The sequence below is a fragment of the Seriola aureovittata genome, chromosome 22 (assembly GCF_021018895.1).
Source record: "Seriola aureovittata isolate HTS-2021-v1 ecotype China chromosome 22, ASM2101889v1, whole genome shotgun sequence".
NCBI lineage: Eukaryota > Metazoa > Chordata > Actinopteri > Carangiformes > Carangidae > Seriola > Seriola aureovittata.
Window position 1 is genome coordinate 12,601,982 of NC_079385.1, and position 22,903 is coordinate 12,624,884.

The 22,903-nt window shown below is 41.9% G+C and overlaps 1 protein-coding gene and 1 long non-coding RNA gene across 2 annotated transcripts in view; one reads left to right on the forward strand and one right to left on the reverse strand.

The window, feature by feature from the left end:
* Window positions 1–4,426: 4,426 nt before the first annotated feature.
* Window positions 4,427–22,903, reverse strand: part of plxna4 (plexin A4) — a 241,531-nt gene continuing 223,054 nt past the window's right edge. Inside the window, exons 28-32 of the mRNA XM_056367398.1 lie at window positions 20,588–20,778; window positions 16,953–17,122; window positions 12,109–12,321; window positions 9,444–9,594; window positions 4,427–8,376 (exon numbers count right to left, since the gene is read on the reverse strand). Coding sequence (XP_056223373.1) covers window positions 8,281–8,376; window positions 9,444–9,594; window positions 12,109–12,321; window positions 16,953–17,122; window positions 20,588–20,778 — 821 coding nt within the window. The 3' untranslated portion in view covers window positions 4,427–8,280. The remainder of the gene's footprint in view (window positions 8,377–9,443; window positions 9,595–12,108; window positions 12,322–16,952; window positions 17,123–20,587; window positions 20,779–22,903) is intronic.
* LOC130163299 (uncharacterized) lies at window positions 8,262–12,104 on the forward strand. Its single transcript, XR_008826459.1, has 4 exons — window positions 8,262–8,395; window positions 8,757–8,863; window positions 10,020–10,140; window positions 11,476–12,104. It is a non-coding gene; the product is annotated as an uncharacterized LOC130163299 (long non-coding RNA).

Genomic DNA, 22,903 nt, shown 5'->3' on the forward strand with positions numbered 1-22,903 from the left:
CAACACGTTTACATACATTTCATTTGTGTATGGGCATTTCTGAATGTAAATTCAGATCTTTTATGTTAATAAACCATTTGGTTGAAGTCATTAAAAACATAGCCTCTTTGTTTTGGAGGGGTGGCAGGGTTTTTGTGTCCCTTCCTATGTTGAGACCAAACCTATGTTCTTGACAGGATGTGTCTAGACTGTGCACCGTGCAGCTGATTTATAGTGTTGGTCAGGAGGGTTGCACTTGAAAGGGAGGTTTGTGAGATATACCTTGGTAACAATTACATGTTAAAAACACCATCTGAGTATAAATGGTACAAACAGTTTGACCTTATATTAGCTTGTCATGCAGTAAGCATGGGGAACCATCTAACAGCATTTACATCCAAGCATCAGCCATGAAGAATTATCACGCACTTGTTTCTACTCATCGATTTGACTCCAGCAGACTTCAGCTTGGTTACTTCACTGTTAAAGTCTTTGTTCTGAAACCTTTCATCAAACTCACACTTGTTTCTTCATTCTCCATCTGTAATGTTGCGTCTGTCTGATTTCTTTCCGGCTCTATCCCTGCCTCCACCAGCAACACAAATGTTTACCAAGACAGCGCAGACGGAGGATGTACTAATATCGGTAATTGCTCCCATCTGCTCGCATGCAGTTGTCAATATCTCTGAGTCCACTGCTGAAATTAGACCCGTTCATGCTGCATTCCTATCATCAGTCCATCCATCCCACCAGTCAGGCTGTCGACACAGCAGCCAGTTATGATGCCACATGAGAAACCTCACTCTAAAACTCGAAATCACTGGCAACAGCCAGATGTTTTAATAACTGTTTTTGGCGAGGACACAGATCATCTAGGATTATTAAAATGATTTCTGGCATAATTTTATTCCAAAAACCAAAACAGTTTAACTCTGTTTTTTCAAACAGTAATTACACAGGAACAACTGACTGTTACACAATTACCAAGTCATTAGAAAAATCTTAATGTTAACAGTATAGAGATGAAACTTTAAGATTCCGCAACCTTTGAAAAATAAAAAAGAGCACTGAGAAAAACACAAAAAAGAAGATCAATCTCTTTATGCTCCAAAGCCAGACAGTGTTTGAGATACATCAGGAACATGAGACAGGCTGGCTCCATTAGCCAGGCCAAACCATTACTAAGCTTGAAGTGTTTTTATACTCCAAGATAACTGAGCTGTGTGTGCAGTCATCGGAAATGATGGACATGTAATGTTTCCATATGTCAGTGTGCAGTAATGTGCACCGGCACTTAGAATTTTTCTAAATTTGGTTCTTTTCTTCAACATTACTTTCCTTCCTGGACCTGTTGCTCAGACATGTCTTTCTTTGTGAGAGTACTTTGACACAGAAGCTGATAGATTGATATTAATCTTTTGAATTGCTTTGTTGACAGTGAATCTAATAGTTTTTTGTTCTGAAAATAGGTCTTTTAAGCTGAGGTGGCCAGGGGATGAATATGGGTTCAAATACCTAAAGCAGCAGGTTTAGTCTTATTGATTATCCAATCCCATAACCCCACATGCCCTCGAACACAGGCCGTCTCAACTGCACCAAACAGGCCTCTTCTCTTCGTCTGCTCATCACTCTATCTCCACGTGGACAGACCTTCTAATCTTTTTTTTTTTTTTTTCCATGGCCACATCACATCAGTGTGTGTGAATGCAATGGCAGGGTGGGGGGTTTTGGGGTGACAGGGCTGCGGTGATCATGGGAGTGTGGAAAACCACCCCTGGTGCGAAGCAATCATAGCCGGCTCTCTATCATCCTGCCCCCTTCGCTAAGTCCATCCAACCTCTCTCAACCCATCACCCGGCAGAGTTGCATGACCCCCCCCCCCTCCATCCTCCATCCTTCCATTATTCCCAGCTCACTAGTCAGAAAATTAGGGTGACACTTGGCAGCCCTCTCTCCCTCTCCCCCGCTCTCCCTCCACCTTCCCTCCTTCTAATTCTCACCCATTACTCCCAGTTCAGTGGTTGGTATATGGAGGGTGACACTAGGCCAATTCAATCTCACGTCCCCATCAGCCACTCAGCCTGCCCGAGTGCTGCAGCCCTCCCGTCTCTGGGCATACCCCTCCAACGGGTATTCACTCTGTTTTCTCCACTTCACACCTCCCCTGCCCTCCTCAGCTCCACACAACTTTCTATTTCCTCATCCGTCACTCCTGTTTTCCATTTACTTGTCTTTTTTTTTTTTTAGGTTACCTTTGACTTTTAAAGTCCTGTGTGTCTCAGGGAAGGTGTTTTCAAGATTGCTGTTGTTCTGGGGCAGTGATATGTTTTATCGTGCAGCTGTACCAGTTGAAAGTTGATGTTGCAGAAAGTCGTCTGTGTAAGCTGTGTGTTCTGTGAGATAACAAAGCTGATGAGCCATTTGAAAAAGTCTGAAAAACTCGAACATTGGAGTGTGTGTTTCCGCTGCCTTTGATGTGTGATGTTGAATAATGCAGATTGTAGAGTAAAATAAACCAGTTGTGTTTACTGCAGAACTACAGCTAAGCTTTGTAGACTGACATGCGCTTAGAGGCTGGGATTTCCCTCTTTGATTTCCTGAATGGCTTCAGGTCTTCTAGATTGGCTTAAAGTGCAAGAAGCTTACAGGTTCAACTAATCTTTACCAATGCAGCTGTTTCCTAATTATTTTGGCAGTGGATATTTGCTTTGCCTGCATTATAATGACCTGGGTTTCATCATGTCAGGAAACATCTCTCATTAAAGGAGAGAAGCTTTTGTAACCAGCCTCTTGACAATATAAATAAGATCCATGGATTTACCCCATGGAGCTTATTTTACTGCAACTCAGATTAGGAGCTAAGCAGCATTTGCATCACTTGGACTAGTAATGGGCTGAGTTAGAGCCAAACACAATGAGAGAGGTCCAGGCCCAGTGAGCCAGCCTTACTCATTAATTAGAAAATTCACTATCAGCCAGTTTCTAACTACCAACTTGGAAGACGGACTGGAAACGTTGTCGAAGTTGGGAATAGGTATGTAAATTTACATCTGTACGAATCCTGGAATGAAACTTTTTAAACAACTTATGCTGGAAAAATAGAAGTTGAGGAGTATCATGCACAAAGATTCCAACAGCACACCTTCATGCCTAACATAAAACCTGGCTCCATGTATTGAATATATCCTCCTCCTATCTGCTGCTTCTAACACAGCAACCCCCGTTTTCATGTGATCTGTGGGCCCGGCTTTTTAATTCTATTCCCAGCTGGCAGGGATGTTTGTTTTTGTCCTACCCAATATGAGAGGGCTTTGTCATTGGGTAGGGAAGCTGCTTTGTAAGCCAAAATCAAACACTATGATGACGATGGTTTCGACCGAATTGGATGTCATCACTGTGTGCTAAGCCTTTGTCCCTGTTCTTAGAAAAGCAGGCTAACAGATTGATTGTTGGATGCTAATTTACATATTGTTTAGAGATTTACTCTCTGAGCTACTCGTCTACGCAATTTGACCATTCAGTGTAGCGCTCGGAGCACGACTTCCCCTGTGCGAAGATTTATCCCAAAACTTGCTTTCTTTATTATCCCCAATGGTACAGTGGAAAATCAGGCCATAGGCTTTGAATTAATTGGATAAACCCATAATTTGAATAATTTGGATACTTAAAGTCTAAAATGGTTTGGGCAATTATACATCTTTCTAAAATCATAGAGGATTTTCTCTTCATGGGAGAGGTCTTGTCCTGCTACTATATACAGTGGAGTATTTGTTCTTCTGTATCCTGACATGCATTCAGTTGACGGCACAAAGAATAATTAGAAACCTCAGCGTACAATGGAATTGGCTCCTTGTTATGCATCTTTGTGCGTCTGTTCTTTGTTGCTCTGTCTGGCACCAGACAGTGGGGGACCTGTGATGGCCTCAACATCCCTGAACACCCAGCCTGGTTGACGTAGCACCTGTCTCTAGGATGGAAAGGAAAATTAGAGCCATTTGGCGAGACTCTGTGTAGTCTGTATGTGCAAGCGCATTGCAAAGATTCAGAGCTATTATGCTGTTTTATTTGTCACTGGTTATTGCTTCAAGTTTCATATAACACAGTGTATACATGGTGTGTAGGCAGCAAGAAGGCAGAAAATTTGGCCACACCCTCGTAATGCCTGGAACACCCACACAGGTGTCTCCAGACTGTGCTTGACTGACAACTCTTCAGGTCTCCTGTTGGTTTTGTTGCACCTGTTAGGGCAGAGTTTCTAATTGGATTTTGGTGACTTGATCAAACAGAGCTACACCGACGGTTAGCCTGCATCTTACAATATTTATCATCATGTGTGCATCTTGCAGGAGGCCGCGTGTTCTCCAGTGGAGTAAGGACTGTAATTGTTGGTATCAATTTAAATGTAGCTGTAGAAACTGACACAAAGAGCAAAAACAATCATGAAATGCTTGGTTTCATAATAAAGTTTATTCTATATTACAAATAGTATTTTGTTCTTGACTGCAAAATAGGAATGCATTATATTTACATACACAGGTATACAATTAATTATAACAAAGTTAGAGAAGCTCGCCTTATATCCCCCAGGTTTCGTTTTTCTCTCTCGATAAGATACTCTTTATCTTTCAAATATGGTCTAGTAAAAGTCTTTTCTAGCATGTTTCTGTAACACCTGCTATAACACTGAGCTAGGAGGACATTTTTAGTTCCTACAAAACGTTTGAAGGTGGAAACTTTATCTGTGCTCTTGGCAACACAAGGTAGCTACTAGCAGACAACCTTTTGTTGCAGGGTGGGGGACGGGGGGCAGGGAGAAATGAAAGACAGGAAGTTTCACTGGGGGGCAGATTCACAATGACAGTCCAGGACTCTCACCTTGTGTTATTTAGGAACACACGGCTGTTAGGGGGTACTTTGGGTATCTAGACACAGTATACAATGGCTACATGAATGAAAGAGGTTCTTTGAAATTGTCTAAATGTGTGTCAGTGGTAAGTTTCTTACAATATTAATGCCAGTCTTGCATGAATTAATCATCCAGATGCTAAATCAGTCCTTATTCTCCTCATTCTCCAATAACGGATAATAGTAACAGTAATATATTTGATATGTTTACGACTCAACATGTCCAGCAAACACCTTGTGAATGTACCCCTCCAAGTTGAAACAACAGACATTCATCATACTGTATAGCTGCAGACGGTTATAATGGAAAATGGGTTGGATATCTCACATACATTTGACACAAGGGCTAAAAACAGTCACTTGCCAAACTCAGTCTTTAACATAAGTCTACTATCAAGTCTGACGTGCCTCTCCTGTTAGAAAGCTGTGTTAATCTGTTTGATAAATCACATGTGTACATAGTTTCTTCCAGGTTTTTTTTTCTTTTTTTTTAATTGAAAGGGATTGTAACGTTTGTGTTTTGTGTCGAACATTTTGGCAAACTGATCTAGTCTTTTGTTGCTTTTTGTGAAATGGACCTTTGTCAAACCCAAGTATCCATCTTTTGGACTCTTGTTTCTATTCTGGGCTCAACTGATGGAGAAAAACAAAGCAGTTATGATGAATTAATCCAATGCAGTAAAAAACAAGATGTAATAGCAGCAAAGAAAGAGCAAGACTCAACTTGCATCTTCTACCAGAACTAAAACCACAGAGGAGACACAGCTCTAACAGAAAATGGATGGACTGTAATGGAAGACAGAGTTAAAGGGACAAGAAAGATGGTCCTACTGTAGAATTTACAAATAGGGTTTGTGTTGTCTGGTGAAATCCATAATCTTAAAATGAGCAGTTGGCTTATAAATGACTTTAAAGTCCCTTGTAGTAGTAGAAGTATATAAATATCTTTGAGCAAGGCAGTTCCATTTCATACCATCCAAACAGGTCAACATGCAAGGGTATATAATATTTAGCATCTAACACTTCACAAAAACCATGGCCATGAGGTTCTGCAGTAGGGTTGAACTGGATAAAGGTTCCACCTTAAACGAAAGTTATAGTTTTTATTACATGAACAATCCACTTTTCCATCTCGATTCTTCCAAGCAAAAGAAAGATAAAAGAACACATCCACATCATCATTGCAAGGCTTAATTTTCTTATTTTTCATTTTTTTTTTAAATAAGTTTCTTAAATTGTTTACGTTTTACATGCGCTTAAAAAGCCAATAAAGGACCCAAGGTGGACCTAGGGCGGTCTTCACACATTCACATCATCACATGGGGCACGTTGTCAAGGCAAAAGAAAGGGCAGAGGTCAAAAGGTACGGAGGGCGCCTCCATCATCTCTCTTTCAATCGCTCTCTCCCACAGTGGGGGTTCACATCCAACAAGTCTTACCTACTTTTAATGTCTATCATTTTTCTATTTATCCTGCCGTGATGCTTGTTTCTTGTTCTGTTCCTGCTCTGCTTTATCAGATTTTTTATTTTTCTTTTTTTTTTTTTCCTTTTTTTTTTTTTGAGGCTTGGAGAAGGCTGCCCCCTGCCGCCACTGAGGACAACTACACTAATACAGACAAGAGCGCCTCAACAGTTACACACTCAAGAGTTGGGGTTTTGCCGTATGCAACTAGCTACCATCTCCAACGCTTGTGCAAAACAGATAAGAAAACTGGTAAGTCAGGAGCCGGACACAAGGGTGAACGGTGTGCCGAGAGCCGGAGAGACCCGGGACGATGGAAAGAGAAAGGAGGATCAGATCACCTCGCCCACAGAGCCTCTCACCTCGACACACTGAGGTCAGAAAAATCACACAGGTTTCTTTAAGTTCCAGTCACAATATTTTTTTTGTCCTAGACGTGGTTGTCTTTTACATAGTCCTTTTTCTGTCAGTTCCTCAGTGGCACTTTACAAATACATTTTTGACCGTTTTGAAAATTTCAAGCTCCTTTGGTTTTTGGCTGACCGACGAAATCCATCTTGGTTGATTTCTCCACACAAAAGTCTTTTTAAATAAGAACATCCTGGGAAAGAAGTGCTACTCTCTCAACAGAGCCCCTTTAGGTAGAAGTCAGCAGTCTCTGACTTCACTGTATTGAATCATTCTTCTTCTTATTTTTCATGATCAAGCAGTTTCTTACCCAGTACATTTCAGTCAGCTCTTCCCTTTTCCTCCTCCAGAGTTAAAGTAAATATCTGGGCAGTTGGGAACTTGGGTAGCTGCTGATTGTGTGTATCTGTGCATGTGTGTGTGCTTTGATAGACCGTCGCAGTGGCGACACAAGATTGGAAGTGGCAAGAGCCAAAGACTGCTCCCGGTGTTTGGATTAGCAGTCAAAACACTGTCTTCCAGAGTTGGTTGTGTGCTTCTTACAGAGGATCCAACTTGGGTCAGGGCCTCCAGGGTTTTATCTAATAGGTTAATTTTGCAGTAGCCACATAAGCCAGATGGAAGCAGAAATCATGAGCATTTTCTTTGAAGTAAATGTACGCTGGGCAGGGAAAAATGTGCGAATGTTGCAAAGGGATACAGGTTGGAGATGCTCTGGTTTGTAAAGTTTTAGTGTCAGTCACGTTTCAATAAAGGAAAAGTTCAGAGAAGCACTAATCCTTCCCTATCCCCCATCAGTCTTACTCTTAAATACAACTCCAGCTACATTGAAAGAACACAAGAACATTCTAGGTTTGCCTGGACTTGCCCCAAATTTCACAGATATGTATGCTTTGCTTGTAGGTACAGTGTAAACTTGGCAAACCATCCTTGCATTAATTTTCTTCAGAGGTGTTCATTTGGCTTGCAGTCATCATTTTTGATGTTTCCTCTTGATTCCCTATATTGAATATAGAACTACAATAAACTGGACTCTAGAGATGGTTTATGTTAACTATCCTATTTTGAAAAAAGTTCTCAACAAAATGGACACCCAACATTGTGGTTTTTAAAGAATTACCTATCAGTGTAAATTCTTGAAGGCAACATAAAAATGTTTTTTCCCCTCTTTTCTTCCAGCAGGGGGACTGAAGTATGCCAATATGGCCAGCTTTCAAGCAATCACCCCTTGAAGCGCTCCCTGTGGTGAAGCTGAGGGGTCCCCCGCATTGCACTGTGGGAGACGCCAACCTCAGCCCCGAACCACCCTTCAGATATATTCAGGTAAACTAGTCTATGCAGCAGAGTGGATGAGGAAAACAAAATATTTCTTGGGGAAGAGGAAGCAGAAAAAAGATCAAGGAAGAAGTCATCTTTGAAAGGCGGAGGAAGTCACATGATGAAAAAGATGGGGACAGGTCTTCGCTCAGGCACGGCTCGGTTTCTGATGGGGTCTCTTCCCAGTGCGCCCTGGGAAGTGCGGTCCTCAGCTCTCCAGACTCATGAAGGCCACCACCTGCTCCAGCTTGAAGGCCAGCCTCTGTTTCCTGGCTGCATCATCCTGCTCCAGTGAACACACAATCTGCCAGTCGGACAGAGAGGTAAACACAGACACACAAAGACGTTACTGGAAATATTCAGTACAACAAAACTGCAGTCAATACTTTCAACCTATTAAAATACTCCATGTAGACTTCAAAGGTGGCTATGAAAAGACTGGTCAGTTTGACAGTGTTTACAGTGGCAACACCAAGTCGCAGCAAAGACACTATCATAACGTCCACTGTCTTTTCAAACCACAGCTGCAAAATGATCCCCTTCTCTACTAGTTCCTCCACAGCAAAGCTGTTCACATATTTGAAGGGCTGAAGCATTGCAGGAAATAAAGCGCCAGTCAAGTTATTGGTGAGGTAACAATTGTTTGGAAAATGCATGACATTTCGATGCCTTCTTCTTTTCCAGTCTGGATGGATGGTGGAATTCATTTGAACTGGTGTGTATCCATGCTGACTACAGCTGCTGTGCTTCACAGACAATCTTGTGAGGAACACCTTTGAAGCTACCAGCACGTGGGTATTTCATGAGTGTAATTTCCACTGGGTATAGGAGGAACATGTCTGCCTAACTTTTCAGAGAGTTGATTAAGATGTTGATACAATCCTCTGGCCTTCAGTAATAACTTTTGCCAGTAGCAGCTACAATTGTGTGAATTTTTTGCCCTGGGCTTTGCCTCTCAGGCAACAATACATGTTAAGCCTGTGATTGGTGGAGGAAGGTGCAAGCTGCCTGAGGGGATGATTTGAGACACTACTCAGGACAAAAAAAAAACTGCTACTCCATCTGCATATTTTTCAGGAGAAAAAAAATCAATCATTTACTTAAATACTCTCCAGCATCATGACCGTCAATGAAACCAAATGCTAAATGCCACTGTAGAGTCAGGGAATTAATACAGCAACAAAAGCACAACCAATTTATTTTCTAGATTGATACTAATGAAGATTATATAAAACCAATTTTCAGTGAATTGTTCCCTTTAACCCTACTTACCAAAAATCTGTCACATCAGTGAGTCTAAAATGTACTAAATCTTAGTCAGTGGTGGCACAGATGTGTTGTTTAGAAGTGTAGTGTCACAGTATTACATACCTCCTCAGTGTATTTGCCGACATAGGAGTAAATCTCACTGAGAGAGCTCATGGTGTTGAACTCATTCATGTGCATCCGTGACTGTTCTGCCAAGTAGGCATTCATGTCCTGGTCGCTGATCGCTGGCATCTTACTAATGTCTGAGTAGTACCTATTAAGAAAGGAGGAGGAACAAAACATTAAGCATTAAGCATGAACAATTGTTAGGAATATGTTTACTGCAGAGAACATTGTTAGAAACACTGGTAAATGATTAAGGAAACAGAATACACCCAGCACTGTGTTTTAATGTAGATAGAGCTGCTGTTTTCCTTGGAGCTCAGTACTCATTGTAGTGGTTTACAGCAGTTCTTTGAAGATATTTAACTAATGCATGTAGCACAGAGGCAACAAGTGTGTTGCATAGTAACATAACTGGAATGGAGTCATACTAAACACTGACAGGCTTTAGATTTCAACTTTGAACACCACAACAAGCAATGAGGTAAAGGCAATCAGTCACTGTCGGTAGCAGCTGTGTTGCCCCTATCAACTATGTTAATTAAAGCTGCTTATTTACATATTAAATTCCTGTAGCTGCAGCCGCTTGAGGACAAGCCCAGTGTTTGGCTGGATAATTCTGGGCGTGTGTGAGAGAGAGAGATGACATTTGCCAGGAAACAAGTCTTCAGAGCAAACTGAGCAAAGGAAAAGGCAGGTGGGTGTTGCTCATAGCTTTTGCACGGAGGTCACACACACATCAACACCTGTTCGGTGCTGGAGGGCATGTTGTAGGGAGCTCCTAGCAGGGGATTGTTAGTGTAGAGACCAGGTGTGCTTGTTTTAGGAAAAAAGTTTTAATAAACAAAATTAAAAAAAACCTTGGTTTGGAAAAAAAACTTGTGAGGATATTTTTAACATAATTTTGTGTGTGTTCCATGTCTGCAATAATTTGTGAAAACATCTTTATGGAAAGACTGTTTCTAGGATCATTTAAAATACTATTATTTTAAAATGTTTTTTATGGAATAATAATGTTCAGTTACTTAATCTTTCAACCATTACACCCTATGGAAAATCTTAATCTTCATTGTATAGTTGCAATAAGAGCTGTATCATGAAAAAATGAAAGGGAACATAAAACGTTGAACGTACTGATCCATATGCAAACACCCTTGTAAACACATCATGTTATGACAGCCGTGATGGATTTGTTATTGTCTGGAGACCATCAACTCCCACATCAAATTCAAGGCAAGTGTCAGTATCTTGCTAGAATGCTTCACTTCACAGCCCCAAATTAATAACATCAAACATACTGTAGCAAGTAAAAAGCTCTCTGTAGGATGTCACTGCACTGCCTCCAACTCCCAAATTAAGAAACAAAAATGTAAAACTGCTGAATATGCACACTTGTGCTGATGTTGACTTATGTCATTTATCAGCATTTTAAGAGGTTTTCTTTGTGCAGCATACAATTCTACTTCTGTCTAAACAGAGTAGCACTGAGACACAAATTTCCATTAGTTTGCTCCTACTCTTTGGGTAAGGACATACTATCTCTATAAATAAAGGTGGCGGAAAAAAAATACAGCCCTCCCTTTAGAAGCTCCACCCCCCAAATTCATGGATGTGCATTGCCAAGGCAACAACATAAAGGTGGAATCCAGAGCGTGTTATATGGTGTGGAAGTGGATACTCTGTCTCATAACTGAAGCAGAACAAACCTTATAATATAAATGTCATCCAAAATACTATGGAGTAAAAACTAGCAAGAATTGCTGCAACAAACTTGCAAAAAAAGACGTGATTTAGAGGACAGTGGGATGCTCCTGTTTTTTTAGTTTTTAAGCATTTAAAACAGACATTTCCTGAAAACCCCTTACTATGCATGTTGGCCTTTAAAAACAGCATTTACACACAAATCTCTCTGCTTGAACTATGTGCATGAACTCTACATAAAAATATAGGCTAAAATTTCAGCTTATGCTGGCATCTACAGTAGGAGCTGCTATATTCACTGTCCACATGGATCTTTTTTCTTTCCTTACAGTATCCAGATCTTTGAATCAGCAGAGGACCTTCATCATTTCCTCACATTTGTGTTCATGAGAGACCACATACAGACAAACATAGGACTAATGAGTACGGTCCTGAGCCTGAAGCTCCTCATTTGGTTCTACCCATTCAAGCAGTGCACATATATTCTCATCCTGAGGCTTGCCCTGTGACGAAGCTACAGACACGAATACACTGAACCGCTTCACAGTACCCCATCTTTTATTCAGGGCTTCTTCGCCTTCCCTGCTGACAAATAAATTTAATAAAATTCTCATTTTAACAAATTACCGTTCTGCTGCCTGCTACTCTCAAAAATGCTTTCTCCCTCTCTCTTTTTTCTTTCCCCACACACACTTCTGCACCCTCCCAACACACCAGCTCCCTGTACTGTAGATCTCATGCCCTGGGCGCACCCATCCATTCCCACTGTGTTGTAATTTGGATTGTGTTTCATGGCCCATAGATCACAGTGCTACAGTCATATTGTATGTGTTGGAATGAAACATGGCTAATGCAGGTTTTCTGATGTTTTCACTCACATAAGAGCCCACCCCCACACACATTTCCTCTCTTCATCCATCCAGTGTTTGGTGTGTACACTTGTGTGCTTCTATCAACGGCTTACCTCTCCACCCAGCTCTTGTAGCTGGGGATGTCCTTGGCATAAAGCAGCTTGTTGGAGGGTGAGTCCTTCCCAAGGCGGTGTTCTGAGGTGGAGCAGGAGTCCATGAAGGTCTGGGCCACCACAGACAGACAGGCGTCTGTGATGCTGCTCTTATGGATGTCAAACACAAACTGGGGGTTCTTGATCACATTCACCCAGAAACGCAGAGGTAGGCTGCAGAAGAATGGGAAAGGAGAACAAAGTTATTTGAACTAGTTGTGATTATACAAGTTTTGTACTTTTACTTTTTCATTACTGTTAAATTATTGTATGTACGTGTGCTGCAGACTGATATTTCATATTCCTAAAATAAGACATAATGTTGTGGGATGCTTTAACTCATTTTGCCATAACTGAACTGTACTGTAACCTGTAAACAAAATGTCATCTGTTATTTAAAAAAAAAAAAAAAAACCTCTAAGAGTTAATGAGACAGAATTACCTATGACATTTCCATGCACCATGCATATTAATGTATTCTGCTGTGTTGGGCCTCCTCATGAAAATGACTTTTGCATTGATTGTTCAGTTCCATCTCAGTGACAGAATACTCAAATAGTCATTCAAACAGAGAAACAAAGAGTGTAAAGTAAAATAACAGTCTGTGTCCGGTTGAATTGCTCTGAGATTAAGTCTCTAAATGCCATTTTTATATTTGCTACAGCCAGCCAGGCAATAGACATGAACATATTATGCGCCAGAAGGGGGACGAGGATGCATTCACTTTGCAAAGCTAGTACACAGGCCCCGCTGTTGCCGATGTGCTCTATTTGATGTGTGTGCTCAATTCAATAAAGCCTTTATCTTTAAAACCAGGTGGTGGCTGGCTCTCATTTTTTCCAGCAGTGTCCAGGGGTCCTCACAGGGGGCCGCACAGTGACACAGTTCATATTGCCTTGTTTGTGCAAGTGGGTCCTATTTTGTGCCTGTCTAGAATAATAAAAATATACAAGTCTGTTTATTTGCTGGGCTTGTTTCTACCAAAATGAATAGATATAGGGCCAGCTTTATCTGTGTGTTGCAGTGAAAGGGCTCAGGTGGTATTAAGAAAGAGCTGAGTGTTACTTGGATCTCTATATCTTTACTATTTTGTGGGCTATGTGGTTTTAGCTGACATGGCAAAAATATAACAGGAAAAAACTGCAGTCTAGCCTGCATACGAGTTTCTCTGTCTGGCACAATATCAAAGGATGAGGGGGGGGAGAAACAATAAAAACTGAAATGCAATCATTTAAATACCACCGGTGCTCCCCTGCCATCCAACTAAGCATTTATCTTGGCACAACCACCCACAAAGCCATTCAGATGTACATTCTTACAAAAGAGGATTTGGAGTGAGAGGAACGAGAAACTCTGCATTATGACTTCAAAATTAATCTAAGCAAAGAATCTAGTGGGATTAGGTGCATGGATCAAAGGGATATTAACACCACTGCTGTGCTGCCTTGATTGTTGACAATCTGCCCCAGCTGCCCTGTGCTTTGAGGTTCAGGTTCCCTGCATAATTTTGTGTGTACAAAATGGCCACCATAATAACATCTACATATTATCTATTGTGTTGAAAATAGGCAAAGCACTTTTTCTTTTCTGCAGTTAACTCATGCTGTGTAGTTTTAGGAATCTGAAAGATGACCATGATGGGTCCTTTTGGTTAGGGATTAGGTTAAATATCAGCTGCCAAGATCAAGGGCATCTCTTATCTGGGAGGAATTACACCAATGGAGTCAAAAAGAACCTTTGTATTAAAAGACTCTGTCAATTTGGGACTACATAGTGCAGTCAATTTAAACTGATAAAAGAAAAGAGTGTGATAGTAAAAACGTAGCTTGTAGCTTACTCACTAGACAATCATTTGTTAATATAAGCAACAGTTTGTACAATGGCTGTATTTAGTTGATTAAATAGTGGCTCAGAGTAGACTGTCCATTTCAAAGGAGTGATGTATAATGCAGTACTACAGAGTGGTAGCTGGTTTAAAGTCAACTCTGCTAATCCTCGTCTCTCCCATGAGGAAAGATTACCAAACAGTACTGACAAAACTGTGTAATTGTCAAACAGCAAAACAACCACACTAATGTAAGCTCTGTTTACTGGGCCTGGTTCTAAACACTTTGAAGGGTACTATACAGCAAATGAAAACAACAAAAGCTACACAAGCATACAACAACGGCAACTAAGTATCCCTGCGGTCCCTCAGTAGCATGACTAGCTGCCTCTTGCAGTTTGCACTGTTTGACACTTCTGGCACCCACACAGAGCCAGTCAACCTCTGAATCTGCAGTGTGGGGTTGTTGTCCCATTTCTGCAGAAGGGCCTGATGAAGTTGCTTGCCATTGGCAGGCAAAGGGTCACAGATGTTGTGATCCTGGGCATCCCATTCGTGGCACTACAGCACACACAGGGAACTGACCGAGCCTGACCTTTTTCATCCAGCGACCTAAGGTTTGAATAAACAGCGTTATAAAGGTGACCTGACCGGGCATTGTTCCAGCTGGACCTCGGAAGACAAAACGACACAACCTTTCATGTGAAAGGCAAGTTGCAGTCCTTTATAGATAAATTGTATGTCTGGACAAAGAGCTTAGAACAAATGGAGAACTTTTTGTAGATTACACAACTCAGCCCAACTCCAAAAGACCTAGTGATTCCACTGACAATCTGTGTGGGGATGGAAGTGCAATATGACAGCAGATAGGTGGTTATCTGCATGCAGAAAAGAGGAGTGTCTGTGTGTGTGTGCCAGTTTTGCACAATAATTAAAATTCTGTCTGTTGCATCGCGACATGACAAACATGCAGTGCAGAAAGAGACACACACACACACCAGATACAGAAAAAGCGAGGATGAGAGGAGATGCTGACACACTGCTGCTAATCCAAAAGATACCATCTGGTGATGCTCTAGGAGCCAGTGACTCATGCATGCACACATTTATACTGTACACGCATACAAATACACATTACAACTCTGCCACACGAAGCAGAAACAACTTTAGCTGATTTAAACTTGGCACAATCAAAATGTACAAACACGATTTGCTTCAAAGATCTTGACATATATACAGGTAGGCTGATGAAATAAGGACATAGGCAGGCATTGTGTTAGTGCTGTTGCTATCCCTAGACTGCTGTGACAGATGACCTTGGATTTTAATGGGTCACAGATAAATTCCTGGGATACAATAAATTCTGGATGCCATCTTTAGGTCTCTCAGGTCAAACTGTGTAGATGTTCAGAATCAATGGAAATCTGAAATGTACCATACAGCTCTGATGGCAAGCAAGACTCATACCAAAACACCTTTTTCCTGTTGTAGAAAGGTCACACATTTCCCTGTCCCTTCTAATAGTATTTTATCAAAAGCAAATTGTTGGTATAACAATAATATAAGAAGCAAACTTTTAACAAGATAAGCCCTGAAGCACTAGAGACCCCGGGATAATCTAAAACAAGGGCTGCATCAAAGGATGTATAGTGAAGCTCTGATGATGGGGAAACCCTGAAAGGGAAGTGTTGGTAGCTGTAGGGTGTAGGGGCTCTGGCTGGCGTGATGGGTTGAAGTTAATGGTGTGTATGATGACGATGGGCCTGGTAGGTTTAATGGGACAAGGGGCCCAGAATGGGAGGGGCACTGGCCTTATTATTCTCTACCATCGTACAAAATGAAGGCTTTTAGGCGAAGGCGATTAAAGGTTATAGGTACGCACAATGGTGAGTGGTGAAAAGACACAGCCATAGGCACGTCCCACACAGAGAGGATATCGGTGGTGGCATCAGCACAAACTGTTGTGTGCAGTCAAAGTGGCTTTTTGTGATGGTGTGTCATGATAAATTGCTATTCATTCACGGTCCTCTAGTGAAAGCCCATTCCATTAAAAGTTTAATGTAAGAGCTGCTTGCGCTCTCAGAAAAACACTTAACACACACCCTGTAAATGGCCCAAGAATGCAGACACAGGCAAGGACCAAAATTAGGACCATAGCATAAGGTAAATAATATTTCTACCCCTTCTTTATCCCCTGACCCATCCCTCCTCCCTATTTGTCCCTTGATACACATCAATTTTATCCTCCCATCTCCACGGTTCTCCAGGGCCTGGGGCTGAGTGATGCATGCTGGGATCTTGGCAGAGGCCAGGAGGCTAATGAGATATTAGTGTGCGTTTAACTCCCACTGAGTTCACTTCCCTTTCTTCACCTTTTCATTTCTCTCCTCACTGCATTCTAGTGCACTGTTGGTTATTTAACCCCTACCAACCTCTTCAGGTGGGCTCACGGAGGTCAGGATGGTCTAAATTAATCAGCGGATATTAATTTAGTGGCGTACTTCCTGCACCTGGGAGCGTACATTTGTCACTATGGCGATTTCCACAGTGACAGGCGTTTTTTGGCCCAGTTATCAATGATAATAGATGGAGAGTCTTGGCAGCCGATTGGATTAGCCCCTTGTGGTTGGCTTTAATGAAGATTACACGCCCCTGTGGTTAATGGATATTAGGAAGGGAAGAGGCGTGTGGTGAAGCTTGGCACTGACACTGGGCAATATGAGGGCAATGCCATGTGAAATGTGCCAAAATGTACTGATTGTGTCTGCAGTGTATTAAGTACCAGTGCAGAAAGAAAAGGCCATGAAGGGAACTGAAGGCACCACACTGTTACACAAATGATGGCATAAACAAAAGATCCAAGTAACTGCCTCAACAGTTTCTTAAGTGTTCATGAACAGAGCCCATGATGTCTTTGTGTGTGTGCGCCTTTCTGTGTTTGCAGGTATGTGCAGACATATGCCTGAACCACTTAACTCACCAGTTGCTCTTCCATGTGTGTCGAACATGTGGGTCATGGATGTTGTGTTTGTCTGCCTGCTCATCCAGGAAGTCAAACATGTATTTGATGGCCAGTGGCAGGGCACTGCCTCGATGGGCTGTGCTGAAGATGGTCTCAAACAGGTCATCCACAAACTTCTGTAATGTACCCTATAGAGCAAAGAGAGGAGAGAGGAGAAACACATTATTTAAAAGGCCTACAACAGGTGATAATCACTAGTTGATACAGCCCTCAAGTCTTTGTGGGTCTACAATTTGAGTGTGTTAAGCCACTATCTATATTAAATGGGACACGGAACCAGTGAATGAGACTGTCACTGTCTAATACATTTAGCAACATACCATACCTAATGTTGACAGAAAGATTGGCATAAACTTGTGAAGTGCATGTCACTTTGTCCCCCAGCTGCGATATTTATGTGTCTGACTCCTATCTCACAGACCCGGCCCCTAAATCCGCTTGCAGCTTTGATGGGGGAAATTGTTATTTCACAGCTGACTTTTAATAATATCTGGGAACAGGAGGCGCATCTCCTAAGCCTCTTTGTGCTGCCGGATTAGCTCCCACACTGCACCATTGACCCTAATTTGATTTAATGTTGGCGACTTTAAGAAGGAGGAGGAGAAAAGAGAGGAGAGACAGAAAGTGAGAGAATCTAATCCTCTTGTAAAGAATGAAGCTGATGGGATGCACAGGAAAATGCGAGAGCAAGGGATGGAAATGAAACGACAGAGGTTTCCTATCAGGGAAAGATTGCCATTAAGTGTGGCAGATGAGGTGTGTACGGGCACTGGCAAATAAAAATCCAATTTGGGTTGGAGCGGGTGACTGAATCACGGAGTCAAGAGAGGTAGGAGAGAGTGGGAGGAGAGAATCCTGTTAGTCCGACAATCACGGCTATAATTCTAATGTGGCCCACATTCCCGACAGCTTATCGTTTTTCTATGAAGATGGAATCACATATCTCTATATCAAGCCCATGTGCCTTCCAAGTGACAGTCTGCATTAGCTGGCAAGGGAAGACCTGACATTTTGTGTGTGTATGCATAAATGTGTGTGTAGATACTAAAACCTGTGTGTGCGCCTACAAGTGCTGAGGCGGTGACATTTTATGTCATCCTCTATCTCAAGGGGGACTTCTGCATCAACGCTGTCATCATCACAGGGTTGTCTTGTTCCCTGCTGGAGCTGAGACTACCAACACTGCCAACACCCCCCCCCCCCCCCCCCCCCTTCTCGACCATCTACCCTGTCATTAGACCACACTCTAAACACAATGTGTCATGTGGATGTTTTGATGCCGTCTGCCTCCGCATTGAAATGAGAGGAAAGCAAACAATCAGAACGTTGGTGATGGCACTGGAACAGAAATAGAGAGACGAAGAAGGATGTGGCGAGGTAGAGATGAACACACACATTCTTGAGTGCACAAGTGAGGAGGGAAAATGCGATCTTTCCTCGTGCCCCTTCACTCTCCACACATGAACACGACCTGCACCCACACTCAGTCAGAGTGACACTGATGGAGCTAATATGAGAGGCGTCAGCGGCGTTGCCAGGGAGAGGTATTTATTGGCATGGTGAAAGCCAAACGCAGTCAATTACACTGCCTGTCTGCCCAGTCATTTCTCACCAAGAGAGATGGCCGGCCAAGATAAACTGGTTATTTCACAAAAACAATCCATCTGGAAAGATGATGTGCTGTCTACAGTCAGAAGCCACCTTCCTGCTCTCTGGAATGGGATAATGGCAGGGAAATAGAGCGACTCACAGAGGCCGAGAGGTGACTTGTGCATGTGTGTAGGTATGTGGAGGGCTATACAGTATGATCCATGGTGACGGCACTGCCTTTCTCCTCTCCTACCTCTTATTCTACAGGCTCCAGTCTGTTTGTTTGTTTATTAGTTTATTTCATACATTCCTCCTCCCGTCCTGTTTCATAGACACCGTCTCTCTTTCTGCTCAGTTATCTGCTTTGATTCACCTGACTTTACTCATCTACACACACATCTGCTGTGGCTCATGTAGAGCGGGTCATCCACTCATCGGAAGATTGGTGGTTTGATCCCCAGATCCTCCAGTCCGTATGTCAAAATGTCCTTGCACGTAGTGAACCCCAAATTTTCCCTGCTGATGTATCATCTTTGTTTAAAAGTGTGTGTGTGTGTGTGTGTGTGTGTGTGTGTGTGTATTAGAGAAGTGCTCCATATAGAATAGGTGTTGTATGAATGTGTGTGTGAATGAGTGAATGTGACCTGTAGTGTAAAGCACTTTGAGTGCTTGTTAAGACTAGAAAAGCACTACATAAATGCAGTCCATTTACATCTGCACAGTCATTAGTTCTCCCAAGTATAAACAGAGCGAAGTGTTCGGTTGTTTGTTTGCTACACTGTCCATTTAGCCGCTTTGCTGATAATGTATTTCTACTTAATGGAAGACTTTTTTTAACATTTTAAAGAAAAAACAACTCACTCTTCTTCTTACAAATAAAAAGCTGAAGTCATAAATGCACAAAAATGCACTTCCATTGCATCCAGGGAGTTTTCTGCTACAATCTTACTTAGTCTGATATGACCATTTGCTTTGGTGGCTTTTCCAGTTATGTTACAGTTACACTGTTTTAGCCCGGACTTTGAATATGAATCCGAATGCCATGTGGTCGGATAATCAGTACACAAGACATTAAACTTTCTATGCTTTGTTACTCTGTGTATGTGTGTGTGTGTGTGTGTGTGTGTGTGTGTGTGTGTGTAGAACTCACTGCATTTACAGTACATACATGGAGCTGAGCTGAAGTTCTCCATGTGAACTACTAAACAAAGGCGGTCACCGTGTCAAAAAACAATCTGAAATGTTACTGAAGTTACTGCCTCAACATGCTCAGCTCGTAGCTTCTTTTTCTCTTTTTACCTTGTCTGTACTGTGTCTGATAGAATGGATGTCTTGATGAAAAAAGAAGGAAAAGGTGCTTTAGGAGTGGATTGGTAATTTGCATTCAGCTGTTGGATCAAAGTCACATTTCCCTCCAAACCAAATTAACAGTTTTTTCTTCCTGGGGCCATTGTTTCAAGGCATATTCAAAGAGACTTTATAACCATTTCTATTTTTGCCTGATCATTTTTTTCATTACAGAAACACCTTCACTATCTTCATGGGTCTTTTTATCTTTACCCTTTTTGATATGCTGCTGCATCAACGCAACAGTAATGAAAAGAGAAAACAAACAGAAATATCTATTTTCTCTTTCTCACCTACGGGGATAGAAGAATACATTTGAATAATCTCTTCCAACGAGATGACTCATCCAAAGTAAACATGAATATTTAAATAAAATGAGATTATTCTGAGTCATGGTAACACAGGGTGAAGGTTAGTGTTACCTTTTAGCCTTTCACCTTGTGAACTGCTTCAAGAAAAATACAGTTTACCAGGTAATGTAGTTAATTGATGCAAACTGATGGTACAAAGCTGAACTTTTCTTTGCTGTTAAATCATTTGCCCTGCAAAATATCACAGATCCCAATAAAGAATTAATCTAGCATGACACAAGATGACCCTCTACCAATGAATAAACAAATCATCACATGTAAGATTTTCTCTCACAGATGGCTCACCTTGGTAGCCAGAAGTCGTGTCAGGTAGATCTCAGAAACCATCTTGCTGCCGCGGTCGCCCTCCTTCTGGTCTCCATGCTCATGGTTCTTCACCAGGTGCCAAACCTTGACCCCGCTCTCCAGGTCAGGAGTGATCATAGGAGTGCGGGAACGCAGGCTGTCAGGGCTTCCAGTGTACTTGATCATGTTCTCTGTGAAGAAAAACATGCATGAGGTCATGTAGTACTGATATAACCATACACAACAGTGTCACTCAGTGTGACTGTAGTTTTCATCTCACATCACTCCCATCTGTATGCAACTTCTGACTATAGTATATCATATGAAGTTATCTCAGTAACATTAATGCACATTTTGTGTAAAGATCTGTAAACTGTGTGCTGGTGTTTGTTTTTCCTGCCTGAGTCAGGAAGAGAAAACAATCAGAGGGGACACTGAGAACAAACAAGACACATCTGAAACTTAATCAGAGCGAATTTTGAGGTGAACAAGAAGAAAAGACAGCTAACAAAAGAAGCAACTATCAGACTTAGTACAAATAAACAAACAAAAAATAATGAAAAGACAAGTCTGTTGTTTCTCCAAAGAGAAAGGGAAGGCCATAACCTCCATGTCAGCAGCTGAACGCAGTTTTTTTGCTTGTGGCTTCCAGTTTACAGGTCTGGGAGATTGGATATGAAACTTTTAGAAAGTGTGCATGGTTAATTTTTCATGGCTTCTTCTCCAAGGGAAAAGACATGGCATCGCCGGCTGACACAAAATCGAACAGGTGTCAGATGAGATGAAATATGTATGGCCCACCCAATGGCCAGAGTGGCGATGACATTTCCAAACACATGGCTCAATGAATGTTTACATAGTGTGAAAAAAATTGATTAGGGGGTGCGGTTTGGAGAGAGGAGCGAAGAAAAAAAAAGAGTGTTTTTCACCGTGACAGAAATCAATCTGTTCAGAGAGAAAAGCGGGAGGAGTGTATGGAGGAGAGAGTTCAGGGGAGAGCGAGACGGCTGGAGAGATCAGATACAGTGTGTGTGTGTGTGTGTGTGTGTGTGTGTTTGTATCGACTGTTCAAATTTGATTACAGTAAGATCAACTGAAAATGCTTGTCTCTCCTATAGGGCACTTTAGTGGTTTGTTGTCAGACCTCGTGTCAAGTATTCTCCACAGGGCTGTCAATTTGGTATTACTTTAATTTTTTCTCGTACACTGGACAAGTGTGACACTAATTGCGCCTTTCTTGGGGTTGTGTGGTTGCAAGAGGATGTGAGGTGGGTCTTTTTTTAAAGGGAGAATGAGCAGTACATTCATTTTGTGTTAATTATTTATTCCAAGAAGTTAGAGAGCCGAGGGTGAAACAGAGTCAGGGAGACACAGAAGAGGGATTTCTGGTTGGATTCTATTCTGATCCAGCTCCACACACAGGAGTTGTTTTTTTCTGTTGTTTTTTTTCTTCTCCTTCTGGTTTTTGATGGAAACTTTACATCAAAGATCAAACACAACGGTTTTTCCTTTCATTCTCTGACTCAACATGTTACACAATGTTTGTACTTTTCCCGTAACTTTCTCTCCTGCTCCTCGCTGCCGCTTCCTCCTCAGCAGCTCTAACAAATTCGGCCTCGTCTCTTTCTTCACCATTTGACCATTGTACTCAGAGAGAGTTCAAAGTCACTCAAGCACCACACCAGTTGTGAAGTGGATGACACTTGCGTTTGAAGTCAATCGCTTAAAAAAATGTTGAGGGGATATATTCCTGGCATCCTCCCTCCCCTTTCAGTTGCACCACTCACCTCGTCCTATCTGGTCTCATTTGGAGCCAGAGAGGCGAGGCGAGACCGCATGGAGATGAGGCGATGCTAATAATGTGGCACCACATTTGATGTGTCTGAAGTGTTTGTGGGCAGCGAGTCTGGCCCTTTGATCAGCAACTAACTTGATGGTTTTGCAGGTTCAAGGAGACGTGGAGCAGACGGACAGGCAGAAAAAACACTGGCACATTGAAGGATGAGGGGACACACTTTGGAGTCTCAAGAGGCCAGAACAACAAAAGAAAGAGTCTATTTGGTCTCTTGTTATGTTTCAGAAATCCTTTCAGCCACTCTAAATTGTGTCTCGTCTTCCCCAGTCTGTCATTGTTGTCATGCAGGATCCTGTGGATGCTGGACATTTTGAGATGGGAGCATCAACTGCTGCAGGATCAGTTACTTTCTAACTATTTTTCCCCTTCTTTCTGTAGATAAAGTTCTATTTTATAAGCACATATTTGTTAGTTTTTTATTGTAAGGTCTGTGGTTTTGCTATCTTAAATGATTCTTCAAA